At 40.7% G+C, this 16793-nt stretch overlaps 2 protein-coding genes across 2 annotated transcripts; one reads left to right on the top strand and one right to left on the bottom strand.

The window, feature by feature from the left end:
* Nucleotides 1–291: 291 nt before the first annotated feature.
* On the top strand, nucleotides 292–11341 carry LOC306927836 (dicarboxylate carrier UCP2-like). Its single transcript, XM_079507699.1, has 7 exons — nucleotides 292–430; nucleotides 5999–6207; nucleotides 7533–7734; nucleotides 8815–9012; nucleotides 9481–9582; nucleotides 9946–10126; nucleotides 10850–11341. Exons 2-7 carry the CDS (start codon nucleotides 6082–6084, stop codon nucleotides 10962–10964), a joined length of 924 nt encoding a protein of 307 aa, XP_079363825.1. The 5' UTR covers nucleotides 292–430; nucleotides 5999–6081; the 3' UTR covers nucleotides 10965–11341.
* Nucleotides 11342–12914: 1573 nt separating this feature from the next.
* On the bottom strand, nucleotides 12915–16793 carry LOC306928676 (dnaJ homolog subfamily B member 13-like; the record flags this gene model as incomplete). The annotated part of the gene is made up of 8 exons (XM_079508946.1): nucleotides 12915–13068; nucleotides 13564–13640; nucleotides 14698–14811; nucleotides 15169–15282; nucleotides 15585–15754; nucleotides 15862–16023; nucleotides 16303–16406; nucleotides 16726–16793. 8 exons carry the CDS (start codon nucleotides 16791–16793, stop codon nucleotides 12915–12917), a joined length of 963 nt encoding a protein of 320 aa, XP_079365072.1.

Consider the following 16793-nt stretch of genomic DNA (forward strand, 5'->3'; position numbering starts at 1 on the left):
TGCCAGAGTAGAAAACAAAGCACACAGCTGCCTTGCTGTGACGTGGTCACTGGAGGTATAAAAGGCAGCAGCATTCTCTTCTTCTCCCTCCAGCGTTCCACCAGCATCGGCTCAGGTTTATACACATTTGGTAAGACATTGTTCCTTGTTAAAACATTTTAGCCAATTGCATAACCTCCAAAATTCATGGAAACAAACTTAAACTTTTGAAAGTGATGTCAGCATTGTTGCTATTAATTATGTTTAGCCAAGATGCCCCTTTTAAACATATTTCTCTGTTTTTCAGAATTTGGAGTATGTTTTTTAGGAGTATACCTTTTGAACGGTTTTCTATGGACATACAAGAAAACCAATTCAAAGCTGATGGTAAATTCAGCCAGAGGGACACCTTTAGAGAATCTTGATCTCGTACTGATGATTATCATTTAAGGTAAGACTTTTTTAAAACAAAAATGTTCATGTTTTTATATAAATAGTTAAAGCTCTATTTTCAGATTTTTCTCATAGATCACTCAGGCATATGTTTGTTTAGCTTTATTAATTTAAATGGAATGCATATATGATACATGATCCTTAATTTAGCCCTGGCCCCTGCAATGGTCCAGAGTTAATATAGTTCTCGTCTTCTCGAGTCTAACCGTGCCTGTGCCAACTGTTATTTGACATTAGACTTAATTAGTATAGGCCTACTGTTAAGCGAAGCTAACGCATAGCGTAAAGACAACAACAATCCCAGCGCTAGCCGGTTCTGACGGAGGACAATAAAGGTGACTCAGAGAGCAGATGTAGGTTTGCTTCCTTAGACCACGGCTAGAGATAGCGAGTGTTTATTTCACGTCATTATATACACGTCAGACACAATTGGTACATCCGGCATCCGGTCATATGCTTTCAGTATAAAGGTATATATATATATAAATAGACATACATTACAATGATATATATACATATATATATACACAGGCAATTAATGATCATCATAATACATTCCAACACCCCCACTTGATCGTGAATTGATAAAGACAAAAAAAATAAACAACCAAACAATAAAAAAAAAAACCTTGAAGAAAAAGAAAAAAAAAAACCTGGACTGTGTGTTATTCTCCAAACATAAAACCCTCAAAACTTCTCAATTGACACAGCCTGGCTGGTTTTGTCATGACATCGGCAACCATTTGTTCAGTTGGACAATATTCGAGAATCACTTTACCATCATTGACAGTTGATCTTACAAAGTGGTATCTTATGTCAATATGTTTTGACCTCTGTCTCTGTACAGGATTTTTAGCTAACGCTATTGTACCTTGATTGTCCTCGTAAATCTTTGGCTGCATATAATGAAATTCATCAATACATTGTAACAATTGAATCAAATACAAACACTCTTGTAGAGTTGCCGCTAAAGCCATGTATTCAGCTTCACAAGTTGAAAGTGCTACGGTGTATTGCTTTTTAGACCTCCATGAAATCAAAGGGCCCTCTGGGTTTAGGCTGACGCAATAACCACTAGTGCTACGTCTGTCACTTGCATCCTCTGCCCAGTTTGCATCACTATATGCTATCAAGCCTAGTTCCTCACATTTCCTATAGCATAAGGATTTTTCCCTGGTTCCCTTCAGATATCTCAGCACATGTTTCACTGTGATCCACTGCTCTTCTGTTGGTTTAGAAAAATATTGTGAAAGTTTTCCCACTACAAAACTCAGATCTGGCCTGGTACAAGTAGTCAAGTATATTAGACTTCCCACAACTTCCCTGTACTTTCTCACATCCCCCAATGACTCACTGCTGTCAGTGTAGTTCAGTTTTGCCTCACAGGGTGTTGTTCTTGGCTTGCAGTCCTGCATGTCAAATCTAGTCAATATTTTGTCAACATATTTCCTTTGTGACATAGTCACATAATGTTCACCCTGTTCAAAATCAATACCAATGAAATGTTTCAATTTGCCTAAGTCTTTCATTCTGAATTTTGCTGTAAGCATTTCTTTGACATCAATCATCACATTGTCATCACTTGCTGCAATTATTATATCATCGACCCAAAATGAAATGAACACCTTTTGATCCTTCATTTTCCTTGTGTAAACACAATAATCAACTGGGTTCTGAATAAATTGATTTTCAGTTAAAAAATCATGCAACATCTTGTTCCAATTTCTCCCTGATTGTTTTAAACCATACAAAGATTTATTTAGTTTACACACCAGCATGTCCCCATTATCAGATGTAACTTCATATCCCTCTAGTTGTCTCATGTAAATCTCAAAAACTATTGGTGCATGCAAATAGGCCGTTTTGACGTCCATTTGGTGTAAGATCATATTCTCTTGTGCTGCTTTTTGCATCAACACCCTCACACTAGTCTGGTTTGCCGTTGGTGAAAAAGTCTCTTCATAATCCACACCTGGTTTTTGATTGAAACCTTTGGCTACATAACGTGCCTTGAATTGTTTAGATTCATCTGCATTTGTTTTTAAAGCATACACCCATCTACCCCCCACTATTTCTTTGCCTTCTGGCAGTTTAGTCAGGGTAAACGTGTCATTTTCCTTTAGTGATTCAATTTCCTCATCCATAGCTCTTGCCCATAACTTAGAGTCAGGTGATGCCATTGCCTGCTTTACTGTGTGTGGCACATCACAAATGACTCTATAACAATAATCAAAAGTTATGTCATCTAGGTCATCAGATTTTACTTGACACTCATAATCCTCCAAATACTGAGGTGGTTTCACTTTTCTTCTGGGATATGTTGCACTCTGGCCACTGTCACCTGCCTGAGCACTGACCAAATCATCCATCTCCCCTGCTTCTTGTTCCTGTATCTCACTGGTTTGGCCATCTTCACCTGCCTGAACATTTGCCAAATCACTCATTTCAACAACCACCTCTTGTGTCTCGTTAGTTTCCCTATCTTCAGGGAGGTGGTTTACAGTCCTTCCCCCACTGCAATCATCATCCCATTCTGTTTGGGTCTGAATCTCAATGACATTCCTTTGAATGAACTTTACCAATCTGTGCTTATTTACCTTCCCAGTGTCGGGACAAAACACTAAATAGGCTGGGCTATTCTTATCATATCCCACAAATATCCCTTTTTCACATCGTGAATCCAACTTTTTCTTATTTTGTTTATATGCATAGCATGGGGACCCAAAAGTTCTCATTCTTGAAAGGTTTGGCCTCTTTCCTGTCAGCATGTAATATGGGGTCTGTCCTACACGCTTATTGAAACATCTATTTCGAATAACAGCAGCCGTCATTACCGCATATGTCCACAATTCCCTTGGTAATTTGCACTCAATCAGCATACATCTGGCCATCTCAAACAGCGTTCGCCAATTTCTTTCAGCTGTCCCATTCTGATGGGGTGAGTATGGAGCTGAGGTCTCATGTCTAATGGACTTTCCGCTTAACAATGCCTGAAAGTTACCAGAAGTATACTCAGTACCATTATCCGAACGAATACACTTAATTCTCCCATAAGGTGAAACATCGGCAATGTACTTCTCTGTAGCTTGGACTGTGTCACTCTTAGATTTCAAGAAATAAACAAAAGTAGCTCCTGAATAGTCGTCAGTAAATGCTAAAGCATATTTGAATCCGTCTTTAGCCGTTGGATCAATTGGTCCAGATAAATCAGTGTGTACAAGTTCTAATGCTGCTTTAGCTCTTTGGTCTGGTTCTCTATTTCGGCTCTGTGCAAATTTACCTTCTATACACACATCACATGACAACTTGGAAATATCAACCTTGCCTTTAATTTCCATACCAGGCCCGGTTCTTCCTACAGGCCGACGAAGCAACGGCTTCGAGCGCCATGGGGGAGTATCAAGGGAACATTATGGCTTGGCTTTGGCTTCAGCCGTGCCAATGCAACCCCCCCGCCCCATCACCTCAATACGATTCATACACCACCTGTCTAGACAGCACCTATTGTTATCATAATTTCTCGAAATCAACACAACAGAGGTGTCACCTCCTTGGCAAGGGGAAACGAGCCTTGTCCACACAGGTGTCACCCCCATCTCTCCATGAAAGGAGTTCCCTGGATGTACAGAGCAAAGGTGTCAGTCGGGGTGACTTGCATATGCAATTCCATTTGCTCTGTATGCGTCTCTCCCGGAAAGGAGTCCCCTGGATGTAGGTACAGAGCAAATGGAATCACATTATATGCATAACTACACCAAAACCTCAGACAAATAGCTGATCTACAAGACAGCTATCTTGACAGCTATTGTCAAAGCTGATCTTTAATATAAATAGGTAGGTAGACTAGACATTATACACATTCAGGCCAGGAAAACTACTGCATGCAAAGCCTGCAAAAGGTTTTTACCTTGTTCACTGTACAGCAGACATGTTTGAAAGGTGCTTTATAACTGTACTTACTGTTGTAATTAACCAGACAATTTCACAAAATCAAAATTCAAATCAAAATTAACATAACCGCAATGTAGACGCAGTAAAGTTTTATATCGTTCGCAAACTTAGGCGGGGAACAGCCCGCGACGTCCTCGTGTACCCGGCACCTAAATCTCCATATAGCAGCAGCCCCAGACGGCCGGTCCCACATCATGTCCCCCAGAGAGATGTCCCCTATACCCTATAGCTAGAGGAGCAGGTCCCTGGAGGTCTCCCCTGGCCCCTCCTCTTCACGTGACGCGAAGCAACACAGAGAAAGAATCCAATACAAAGTTCACCAGCGGCGAGGAGGAGGATTTATGATACAGATTAGAAAACAGGGACTTTGTATTAAAGTTTAGGGCAATTTTAGGCAATGACCACTGGAGGCCTACTTTAAAACGTTTTTTTTTTTGCTTTGTTTTGTTTTTACATTTGGACCGTTTCCTTTAGCGTCTGCATGCGCGTCTTTTGTGGAATATTATTACGCGTATATTAGCCTCCTGCACTTTTAACTCAACCCCCGGGAAGAACGAAATGGCCTACCTACATCTGAGATACTTTTTCACGTTGGCCTTAGTACAAGTGGTAAGTAGCCTACCGTCAGTGTTATTTAAAGTAAACTATTAAACTGTTTAAAAAAATTAGGCTAACATTAATTTTTTACTAAAAAGCTGGAGAGACAAACAGAAACCTTTGTTCCAAATGTTCAGGTCGGATGCTAATTTCATCCAATTTGATTGATTGATTGATTGAAAATTGTATTAACAGTTTGCAGAATTACAGTACATTTCAAGCACAAACTCAATACAAAGGCTGTTAACTGTGAGTGGACGACCCAATTAAGCATTACACTTGTTTACAACAGGGTCCACCATGTTCAAATCATCAAAACATTTAGAGACGTACAAATAGACACTTCTATATAGACAAAGAACAGTACAGGAATTCATCATAATGGAGGTAAAAAGGGAAAAGAAACATATACAGTGAGGGGAAAAAGGGGGAGGGCGGTGGGGGGGGGGTTCAGATTTTACGGGGGCCAGTTTCGAATTGCAGCCATCCGTAGGTGCCCTTTGAGAGCGGTTTTGAAGGAGTCAAGGGATTCGCATGTCTTAATGACTGTTGGTAGGGCGTTCCACATTTTGGTGGCATAGGAGCGAAAAGAATTTAGTCCCTTGTTTGTGCCGAATCTGGGTTGAACATGATTCGTTGCACTCCCTCTGGTGTTGTGGGTGTGGACTTCATTAACATTAAGGAAGTATCTACACAGGTACATGGGTATCTTGGTGGAGTATCGAATCTTGTGGACCAGACCCATTGCAAGATGCTGTACTCTGTCGCCGACCCTAAGCCATGCCAGTCTGTCAAAGTGGGCAGGGGTGAGGTGGGTTCGGGGGAGAGAACCCATTTATCAGCTCAAATTTTATAGTATTCAAATTTATTCTGCTCATTCCACCAGTGGAAGCTCTGCTGTCATATAGAGGAGAAAAAAGGCTATGACATTTTTATGACATTCAGGTAGCCAGAGCAAGTAAACGAGGATCCGCCCAGTGTTATGTGACGGTCTCAATTGTTCTTCTTTTGTCTTCAGATTTAATTCCCAGCCGATCATCTCCATTTCACACACCGAACAACAACCGTCACATTTGAAGACATCTTGTTCAGTTTGTAAAAATGGTTGGATTCAGAGCTGCAGATGTTCCTCCAACGGCAGCTGTGAAGTTTTTTGGAGCTGGAACAGCAGCCTGCATCGCTGACCTGTTCACCTTTCCTTTGGACACCGCCAAAGTGCGGCTCCAGGTAAGCTAATGAAGTTTGGCCTAAATATACAGTAGAATGTTGGGTTGCTGGGTGCTACACTTGTGGGATTGTATATGATAAACAGTGTTGGGCATCGTTACTTTAGAAAGTAACGTCGTTAGGTTACTGGATTACTGCCCATAAAAAGAATCCCTTACCGTTACAAATTACCTTCTGAGAAAAGTAAAAGGTTAGATTATTTTCCGTTATTTTCCGTTACCCGACAATTAAAAACCCATTTTCAAATGCTTGCGCAAATTGGTTGCATAACTTACATTGTATACTGCCTACCGTCATTGCGCCGCCCGCCTTTGATATCACGGCCGGTTAAAAACAAGAGACAATAGACACAATAGACAATATCCCCTTTACAGCTCTTTTATTAATGAATATAATTCGCACAATCATCCTACTACACATGGGACTGGACAGAAAAGTGTACAGGTCCCGGACTCCCGGGGAATCAATATGCGTATATGTAATGAGGGCAATCAGGCCATAGGCTGCAACAAATACAATGCGTAGGCCTCTTTAAATTTATCAGCAAAAATAAAAACAAAATGGGGCATACAGTCAAAAGAAACCGAGGGTATAGGCCTCTCTCGAATAGATACTCAATCAGCGCAGGCTCATACAATTATAATAGCCTACATTAAATTAAATTTCACAAGTTGTCTCAAAGACATCTGAAGGCTGAATCCTTCAAAATGAGGACAATCAGGATTCAGGACATTTCCACAATGGTGATTGGTGACAGTCACAAATTAAACGCACACAGAACCACAATGTAAACGAAATATAGGCTTAGTTATAATAAAATACAATAGCCGGACTTCTCAACGTGCCTATGAATAAAACGAAACTTCACAGCATGCAGCAGCATAACAACAACATTACAGTCAAAACGCAACAACAAAGTTGCCTACAGGCTTAGGCCTATACACTCACCAAATCAATGCGTAGCAGGCTAATCCAAATTATCCAAAGTGGTGATTGTAACGGAGGAGAACAAGTTTTCAAAGCGTGTGTCGGATAGTCTGTTCCTCCTGGGGGTGAGAACGAGACTCCCGACTAAACTATACCCAATTGTGAATCTTACATAAATGCTTCAAGAAAAGGTGATTGGTGAATATACTCAAAATCTTAATATTGTTTTCTCTACATGTCTGCCTCAAACCTATAAAAGACTGATGCACTAGAACCTGTTTCTGGAGATCTGAAATCCTGCACATGGCCCCTCCTGACATTTCAATCTATATACTCTTAACCCCCATGCTTCTGTTGACGTTGTGTTTTAATGTTTTATGACCATTTAACCTGCACAGCTTCAGGGGGAGAGTGGAAGCTCCTCGGCTGCAGGAAGGTATCGGGGTGTGGTTGGCACCATCACCACAATGGTCCGTACAGAGGGACCCAGGAGCCTTTACAATGGCCTGGTGGCTGGCCTCCAGAGACAGATGACCTTTGCCTCTGTGCGCATTGGACTTTATGACTCTGCAAAACAGTTCTATAACAAAGGTTCCAACAGTGAGTACATATCCCATTTCATCTTTGTTACTCCAGTTAGATCTGAATTGTTTTGCAAAAATCGGCTTCCTGGTGGCACTATAACAGGCCAATGTGAAACATTTGGAGCAGAGGTTCTGCTCTGGCATCCAGGGAGTGTGTGCACAGTTTCACGTTGATCGGGCCAACGGTGTGGAGATTAGCTGTTCACAGACAGACAGATGGACGAACGGATGAACAGGGGGCAAAACATAGTCTCAGCCATGCCTTCGGCCTGGCGGAGACAATTAGACTTAAGCCATTTAAAAAATAGCAAAAATAACTGATGTGTTGTGAGCATGTTGGCTAGTTTTACTATTTAAAAAAATATATAAAACCGCAGCACTAGCAGGCTAAGGAATAGTTTCCACCCGACAGCCGTCAGGCTGCTGAAGCATGGCATGAGTCGGCCATCAGGTCACTGAGCAAGGCGTAAGTCTTGCTCGGGCCTGATGGCAAGCGATGCCTTGCTCGGCGGCCTGATGACAGGCAATGCTGACAGGCTGACCTTTAGACCTTTTTGTTGCTCTTCCTGATACACTGTGGATTATACCAGGGACCAGTTGACTTGGAGTTTAGCTCTTCTTGAACCACCCGCGGACTATACGCACGTTGAACAATGTTGCACCTTGAATATAGTCCTGAACCTGAAAATGTCCTTGCACCTTATATACATATATTGCACAGCACACAGCGGCTGCTATGCTCATGCACCTTATCTCAGGTAGGCCTATATGTTTGTTTTATTTCTTGTTGAAAAGAGACCCTTATTTGTGTTTTTAGTGTAAATAAGATAAGAGGGACCCTACGGCTGTGCCGTTTGTAATTTAGCTAAAAGAGACCCTACGAGTGTGCTTTGTGTGTTTTCTTATTTATCTTCTTGTCTTCATCTCCTCCCCCCCCCCCCCTCTTCTTCCCTCTCTTTGTTTATATATAACACGATGGGAACTATGCACAAAAACGAATTTCACCCACTTTCTTATTGTAAAACTGTGATACTGTGACAATAAAGATGATTCTGATGATAAATATAATAATATATCTATAAAATGTTTTCTTCAGATGTAAGCATTGGAAGTCGGCTGCTGGCAGGATGCACCACTGGGGCTATGGCGGTGGCTTTTGCTCAACCCACAGATGTAGTGAAGGTTCGCTTCCAGGCACAGGCCAGGTCTTCTGGTACTGGCAGACGCTATAAAGGCACTATTGATGCCTACAAGACCATCGCTAAGGAAGAAGGCATCCGTGGCTTGTGGAGAGGTAGCTTAATTTTTTTTTTTTTTTTAAACTTTATTTTTATTCTTTTCTGATTTTGAGAATAAGCAAGTTCTCTCGGGCATCACAGTACAATATAATTGTTACATTTAAATTGTTAACATTCAGAATGCAACGAGTCATCCAGTCCAAATAGATTGAGGTCCTATGCTAAGATGGTTTCAATCTTTTCCAGTGTTCTCAAACCGATCATTCGCTTTGGCAAAGTCTGTTTTTCGCACATTGATATTCTGTTGATTCATTACCATTAATATTTTCATGAATATAATCAGACCTTAATATGTGACAAGAAAATAGTACCAATAATAGCCTTAACTAACATTACAGCAACGACAAAATAGCAGAGGTAGCTTAATTAATTGCACTACTCACTGTATTTATAAGCATTTGGTGTACTCAGTACTATATGCATTGTACTTACGTTATTATGTTCTACCTTTTCTGTGCTTTCAGGTACTGGTCCAAACATCGCACGTAATGCAATTGTTAATTGCACTGAATTGGTGACATATGACTTCATTAAGGATACACTTATCAAGTCCACTTATATGACAGGTGAGACAAAGAACAATACATTACAAATATTGTAGCCTAGTTTCTTTCTGTCATTATGGAGTCCAAAGACCAATCTTTTGGTAATAATAATTAATGTATAATTAGGATTGAAATGGAACCTTACAGATCTGTAGCTCAGAGAGTGTACAAGGGTCTATTTGGTTCCATTTGTACACTCAGAGTTAAATTAACACTGAGGACCACAATCTACAATGCGGAATGGGGTCCGAGAGATACAAATCCTGCAGGGAGCCTGTGGCTTAATCCCTAATTGCATATCAAACTGGGGGTCGTTGAAATTAAAAGGATTGAGAATGAAACTCTAGACATTTTATAACTTTTACCATTTACTCTTCTATACAGATACTCTGCCCTGCCATTTGGTATCTGCTTTTGGTGCGGGCCTGTGCACCACTGTGATTGCTTCTCCAGTTGATGTGGTCAAGACACGATTCATGAACTCTGCTCTTGGCCAGTACAGTGGTGTCCTCAACTGTGCTATATCCATGGCCACAAGAGAGGGACCTTTTTCTTTTTATAAGGGGTAAGCGATGTACTGATATAAAACTGTTAGATGTACACAAAATGAGAAAGAACATACGCACACTAGTTTATCGAGCTCCGAGACTTACTTTATTTAGAGGCAACAAATTGCAACGTTTCGACCAAGGTCTTCATCAGGCAAATTTGCCTGATGAAGGAAGACCTTGTATAGGTCGAAACGTTGCAATTTGTCGTTGCAAGTCTCGGAGCACGATAAACTAGTGTGCGGATGTTCTTTCTCTTCCTTGATGTTTTGCCTTGATGTCTGACATTCAGCACCTGGCCTAAATATAGGCATTGAGATGTGCACACAATCTTCTCTGTGAGATGTACACAACATAAAATAAATACAGTTGGAGGCCATCGATATTGTCCTTTTCTTTTTGCTGAGGTTTGCGTGATCTGCGCAAAAGGACAGTTAACCCATTTTGGGCGGGAACCCCTTTTGGTGTTTTAAACATTATAATTTAGCTATTGAAAAATAGCAGATCTACAAGCTCATAGCGCGCCACCGAGTGGCGCGCTATGAGCTTTGTAGGTCTGCTATTTTTTTTAAATCGTGAAAATATTTATTTCAGAAAACTGGAGGATTTAGAAGGATTTTTTAAAATGTTGAGGTCAGGCCTAAATGGGTCAAATGATAAGGGACAATATCGGTGGCACCCAACTGTACATTTGTCAAGTCGAATGGCTCAATCTAACATCATGCCCTCCCTTCATTCAGGTTCATGCCATCCTTCCTGCGCCTGGGCTCTTGGAACGTGGTAATGTTTGTCACATATGAGCAGTTGAAGCGGGCCATGATGATGGCGCAACACAAATACTCAACTCCACTATAACAGCTGCTGCTGACTGCCTTATGAGTCAGTCTACCATACTGGAGTCTACCATAAGGAGATGTGTTGTTGTTGTTGTTGTTGTTGTTTACAGTTTCTCACCTTCACTCTCAGTCCCATGCACGTGTGACAAAAGCTCTGCAATAAATTGTGTCGAAATGTAATTTTATTTTAAATCTAAAGAGTTATGTCCAGATGGCAACACTTATATAAAGTGAAGCTGTACTCAATTAAGACTCTGTTTGTATTATGTGTCACATGACAAAAATAGCAGATCTACTACAAACTGCGAGCTTGTACAGTACTGTACAGTACATCTGCTATTTTTGATGTGATGCGTGATGCGTTACTATGGTTCGAGAGTTATCATATAGTCCAATAAACAGGCAGTAAACATAAGTCATGGAATCATATATTTAATGATTTCCCGGGATACTTATCCCAAAATGAATGGTCATGTGATATGACACTACACTTCCGCTACACTTCCTAACCATCTGTCCATTGTACCAAGACATCAGAGACACATACTTCCCACAGATTACAACCACACACAGAGATTTTGAAAACATGACCAATGACAAAAAACTCCCATATCTGCTGGGCGAAGTACAACAATGTGCAAACACAGCAGCAAGATTTGTGAGTTGCTGTGATAGGAGAAGGATATCAAACGGAACACAACCACCCTAAAGACTAATCATTGTGTATATTCCTGCACTATACCTGCATCCAGTGATCTTGGTACAATATAGAAATTGATCTATTGAAGATTCTGACGTTCAAATGTACATTTTGTTTTGATTGTATTGACGTATTGTTGTATTGTGCTTTCTGCTTTGGCAATGTAAACGTATGTTTTCTCATGCCAATAAAGCCCTTTGAATTGAATTGAATTGATATGCATATGAACAGCAAAGGCATATATGATAGCAAATATGACCTGTTACATCACAAATCAGATTGGCTCATATCAGTCCGTTGATCGGGGCGCCCCTGGAAGCGGGACAGAAGGCTCGTCTATCCTGGAGAATTCTGACGTGTCTCTACTTTTTCAGACACTATATAGACATCTTTCTGTCGCTCTGTGACCTTGCTTGAGCACAGCTAGGGTGCACACTCTTAGAAGTAATGGTAACTGCTTAAAAGGTCTACTTTATCCCAACATGCGTCATATAAATCAAGCCAGTCATAAACTACTGTATCATGAACTACACTACCGTAGCGGTAGTTTGTTTAACAGGGGTGCCCGAACCTTTTTCAAAGGGGGCCATACAAGGAAATATTAAAACAAACACCCAAGGGCAATCCTATAATCAAATGTGCCTTTGGACAATACAAAAAGTCTCATTTAAACAATTTTCCTTAACTATCATCATCAATATTAATATCAATATCAACTCACATTTCCAAATGTAACCAGACGTGCAATGTAAAAAATGTAATAAAATAGCCTTTCTTTGACCCCTTCAGAATGAGACAACAATTAAGGATCAAGGAATCCTGACAAATTATACTCTGGGAAATGCTCAGTTTAATAAAAAACTTCCCATACCTTTGGGTGGGACATTAATAATACAATTCAGGGCCAGCCGGGGCGCCTGATGGAGGGGAACGGAACTGGTTGGAATAACGTGTTCCTTCCACGCGCTACGTCCAACCAGGGAAACTCCCCCCTGTCAGGTGTAAAGGAGCAACTTGGACACTCAGGCATGAAGGAAGCATGAGTTCAAGTCCGTTGCTCTCCCCATGTTCCCCATATATTGGGACTAGGTTGGCGGAGGGTGTGTAGAGCCCAGGATCACATTAGATAATTGACACAGGGGTGAAAAATGGGTTACAAAATCGTGGGATAAAAATTATTTAAAAAAAAGAAAAGAAAAATACAATTCAGGTATGAAGCCGCGGGCCGTATAAAATTCGTCCATGGGCCGCTCTTTGGACACCCCTGGTTTAGGAAGCCAGAGCCTGTTTAATCACACGCTTCCTTTCAGCAGAGAGCTTCTGGGGGAATTGGGTGTCAAAGACAATGATTAGGTTGCCTCTTCTGGATGGGTCCTGGGACAGCGGCATTCCTTCTCCAGTCACCACTTTATTGTACTGGGGGCTGGGTAAGAAAGTCAAAGTCAAGTCAAAGTCATACGATTTGTCACACACGTTACCGCAGTGAAATTTGTTCTCCGCATTTGACCCATCTCTTGGAGCGGTGAGCCGCAGCGTGCGGCGCGCTCGGGAATCATTTGATTAGTAGATTTGACCCCCAATCCAACCCTTTGATGCTGAGTGTCAAGCAGGGCGGCATTGGGTCCCATTTTTACAGTCTTTGGCATGACCCGGCCGGGGATCGAACCCCGACCCCCCAGTTTCAGGGCGGACACTCTAACCACAAGGCCACTGAGCTGGTTAAGATGTGATAGACAAGAACACATTCATTCCAGATATTCACATAGAATGCATTATTTAAATGTATGTTATTTCAATTACCTTGTGATTATGTCTAGCAGCTCAAACAGCATGTCTTAGTATTATTCTGGGATAATTACAAATAATATAACTATTTGATCTGCAATATCAGCAGCATCCATGATAGCAGAGCACTTACTGCACAATGTCATTGATAGGAATGTTGAGCAGCCTGCCACCTAGTGTCTCCACATCCACAGAGAAGCCAGTCAGAGCCTGCAGGAAAGGGAAGAAACATGTAGAATAAAGCATATCGTTGCTGTCTCCACATCCACAGAGAAGCCAGTCAGAGCCTGCAGGAAAGGGAAGAAACATGTAGAATAAAGCATATCGTTGCTGTCTCCACATCCACAGAGAAGCCAGTCAGAGCCTGCAGGAAAGGGAAGAAACATGTAGAATAGAGCATATCGTTGCTGTCGGGTGGAAACCTTGTAAAACCGCTACCGATCCAAAGTAGTTATTATTTATTCATTCAAAACCTTTTGTAAATCATTTTTATTGGTTCAATATTTATAAAACACACTTAACCATTTGTCTTTCACTTAGTTTTGCAAGTTTTCCAAAATAGCAATTATGAGCTTGTCAGTCAGCTATTTTCAAATGAAATGTGGATATACACGATTTCTGACCGACAGCGATGATGATGATATAGACTACTTGCAGACATGCAGCAAAGGTCATCATGAACGGGACTCAAACACGCGACGTGCTGTCAGGCCAGAGCCTATATGTTTAAAAAGCAGGTGGCGTGCACACATCCAGTTCCTTGTTGGTGCTGGACAAAAGGTACAGTAGATACTGTACAGAGAAGGAGAAGTCCGCACACAGTCTTTGCTCCAACAGTGTTTATTTTGTTAAAACACCATTTCATTCAGGACATTTCATAGCCAGTGTGCTAGTGCCACTATCAGGTGATAGTGGCACTAGTACCTGATGAAGGCCGTTCACGGCCGAAACGTTGTGTACTGAATTAAATGGTGTTTTAACAAAATAAACACTGTTGGAGCAAAGACTGTGTGCGGACTTCTCCTTCTCTGTACAGAGCCTATATGTGGCATGCGCCTGGACCACTAGGCCAGCGGGCAGTTGGCACCCCAATAAACAGTGAACTTGAGTATAAAATTAAGAATGACGTAAGTAAGAAGTACAGAAGTAAAAAGGATCTTTTTTTACAGCGGATAAAATATAAGAGGAAAGCATGAGAAAAAGATATAGACTATTATCATTGCACATGTACAATAGAAATGGTTTTGACCTTTCAAACCTGACTCACCATTTCTAGAGCGATCTGTGCCTTGTACACCAGGTCATTCTTTTGTCTAACAAAGCAAGGATGCCTCTTCTGTCGCACTATGAAGATGATGTCAGCAGGAATACTGTTTGGCCCCTGAAGGCAAAAGGTGACCATACATTTGCACTTTTACAAAAGTAAGCCTTTGGAAATAATTGGTCTGTTATATGGGCCTATAATTGGTCTGTGTGTTGTTGTTTTTTTAAAGCATCACTAAATGATTAAACTATGAAAATATCAAAAACACTATTTATGAGTGTCATATTTAAAATAATTATTATAAACACATCATTGATTTCATTCAATAATTGATGTCCTGTTAGACAGAGTGAATGAATTGTTAATACACTTACCTCTAGCCGCACCAACATTATACTACTATACCAAACTGTTTGTTAATTATGCACATAGCAACAGAATTATGTAATATTGTTTACATTTAACATACTGTACCTGGTCGCCCTCCTGGGGGAAAGTTATCCTTGTGCCTTCATTCCAGCCAGGCTTTACAACAATAGTCAATATCTTATCTCTGATGCTGGAGGTGTATCCATCCTCGTTCATTACCTGGGTAAAAAAAAAACAAGACATTATTTTATTATCGTTCCCCCGAACAAGGTTATTGTCCTTCATCCATCTTTAAGTGCACAGCAGCTCTAGTTTGCATCATGGATCATCCAATCTACAGTCAAATCCTGTGTTAATCTTTGAGAGTGTCCATTTGTACACTATTGGGTACTGACTACTTTAATGTGTATTATTAAATCAATGTTAAAGATAAAAACAATAATGTCACAAGATGTATCTGTATGTCACAAGCTGTATCTGCATTTGAGCCAGATAGAATAGTTGATGTACATTATCCTTACCCTACGAGATATCTTAATCTTTTTTGTGCATCCATGGAAGAGGTCATCCAGGGACAAGTGAAGATCTCTCTCTATGGGAGGATCCTGTGTTTTCACTGCTCTGCCTCTGCCTTGCTGCTGCACGCCATTCAATCTGACTGCCATCTCATCCACATCTTTTGAGTGGAAGTCTTACAATAACATTACAATACTTGTCTTACTCTTAAATATCAATATACGATATATCAATAGAAAAACTGTACAATTGTGTTTAACTGGGTCAGAATGTTTCCTTTACCTGCAAATGGATTGTCACCTCCAAAAAACAGTTGGAAGGTTTTCGCTGGGTTCCCATGGTACACATATCCAGATGTCCAAGCACCTGCTGCTCCAAACTCTGGCGGGATGCCACCTTTTAGTCCCTCCTCTCCAAACTTGTCATAAATAGCTTTCTTGCAAGCTGAAATAAAAACAAGAAAAGAAAAAAAGGGTCTATATAATCCTGCGATAGGAGAATGTACAGATTTAATAAATGAATGCCTTGGAAAATGATCGGAAATAATGGAAAATGTGGACATATTATTGCTTATAGCAGCTTTAATGTGCACATGCACATAAACCAAAATGACAAAAGTACCATCTTTTGTTAACTATTTTGGTAGTCATTGTTTTGTTCCTTTCCTGCATACACGTTAGGCTATTGACTCTTAAAAGATCGTTCTCAATTTAATCTGCTTACGGTCGCTTAGGACATCATAGGCTTCCGCAAGTTGATGGAATTTCTCCAGGGCTCCAGGTGACTTGTTTGTGCTTGGATGATACTTCAGCGCCAAACGTCGATATCTAGCCAGATTGAGTGACAAATGGTTAGAAATCATCATCATTAAGTGGTCATCTCAACATTTTACACCAATATAAAACATCACCTTAACCCATTTTGCTGTTAGCATCATGTTATGCTTTAGCTATTGAAAAATAGCAGATCTACAAGCTCATAGCGCGCCACCGAGTGGCGCGCTACGAGCTTGTAGGTCTGCTATTTTTGAAAAATCGAAGAACGACTGACATAGAAACATAGCTTTTTCAGAAAACTGTCAGGATGTAGAAAACATTTTTAGAATCTGATCTCAGGTCAAAATGGGTTAAGGACATCTAAACTTACGATTGTTTGATAATTGCATCAGTCACAGTTCTGTTTATTTCCAATGTTACATAGTAATCCACTCCCAT

This window comes from Electrona antarctica (assembly GCF_951216825.1).
Source record: "Electrona antarctica genome assembly, chromosome: 8".
NCBI lineage: Eukaryota > Metazoa > Chordata > Actinopteri > Myctophiformes > Myctophidae > Electrona > Electrona antarctica.

Bases quoted from the DNA above. Each gene is read 5' to 3' on its own strand.
- LOC306927836 (XM_079507699.1), top strand. From the start codon at position 6,082: ATGGTTGGATTCAGAGCTGCAGATGTTCCTCCAACGGCAGCTGTGAAG. The intron at 6,208-7,532 runs GTAAGCTAATGA...TAACCTGCACAG, and splicing joins CCGCCAAAGTGCGGCTCCAG to CTTCAGGGGGAGAGTGGAAG. The intron at 9,583-9,945 runs GTGAGACAAAGA...TCTTCTATACAG, and splicing joins CAAGTCCACTTATATGACAG to ATACTCTGCCCTGCCATTTG.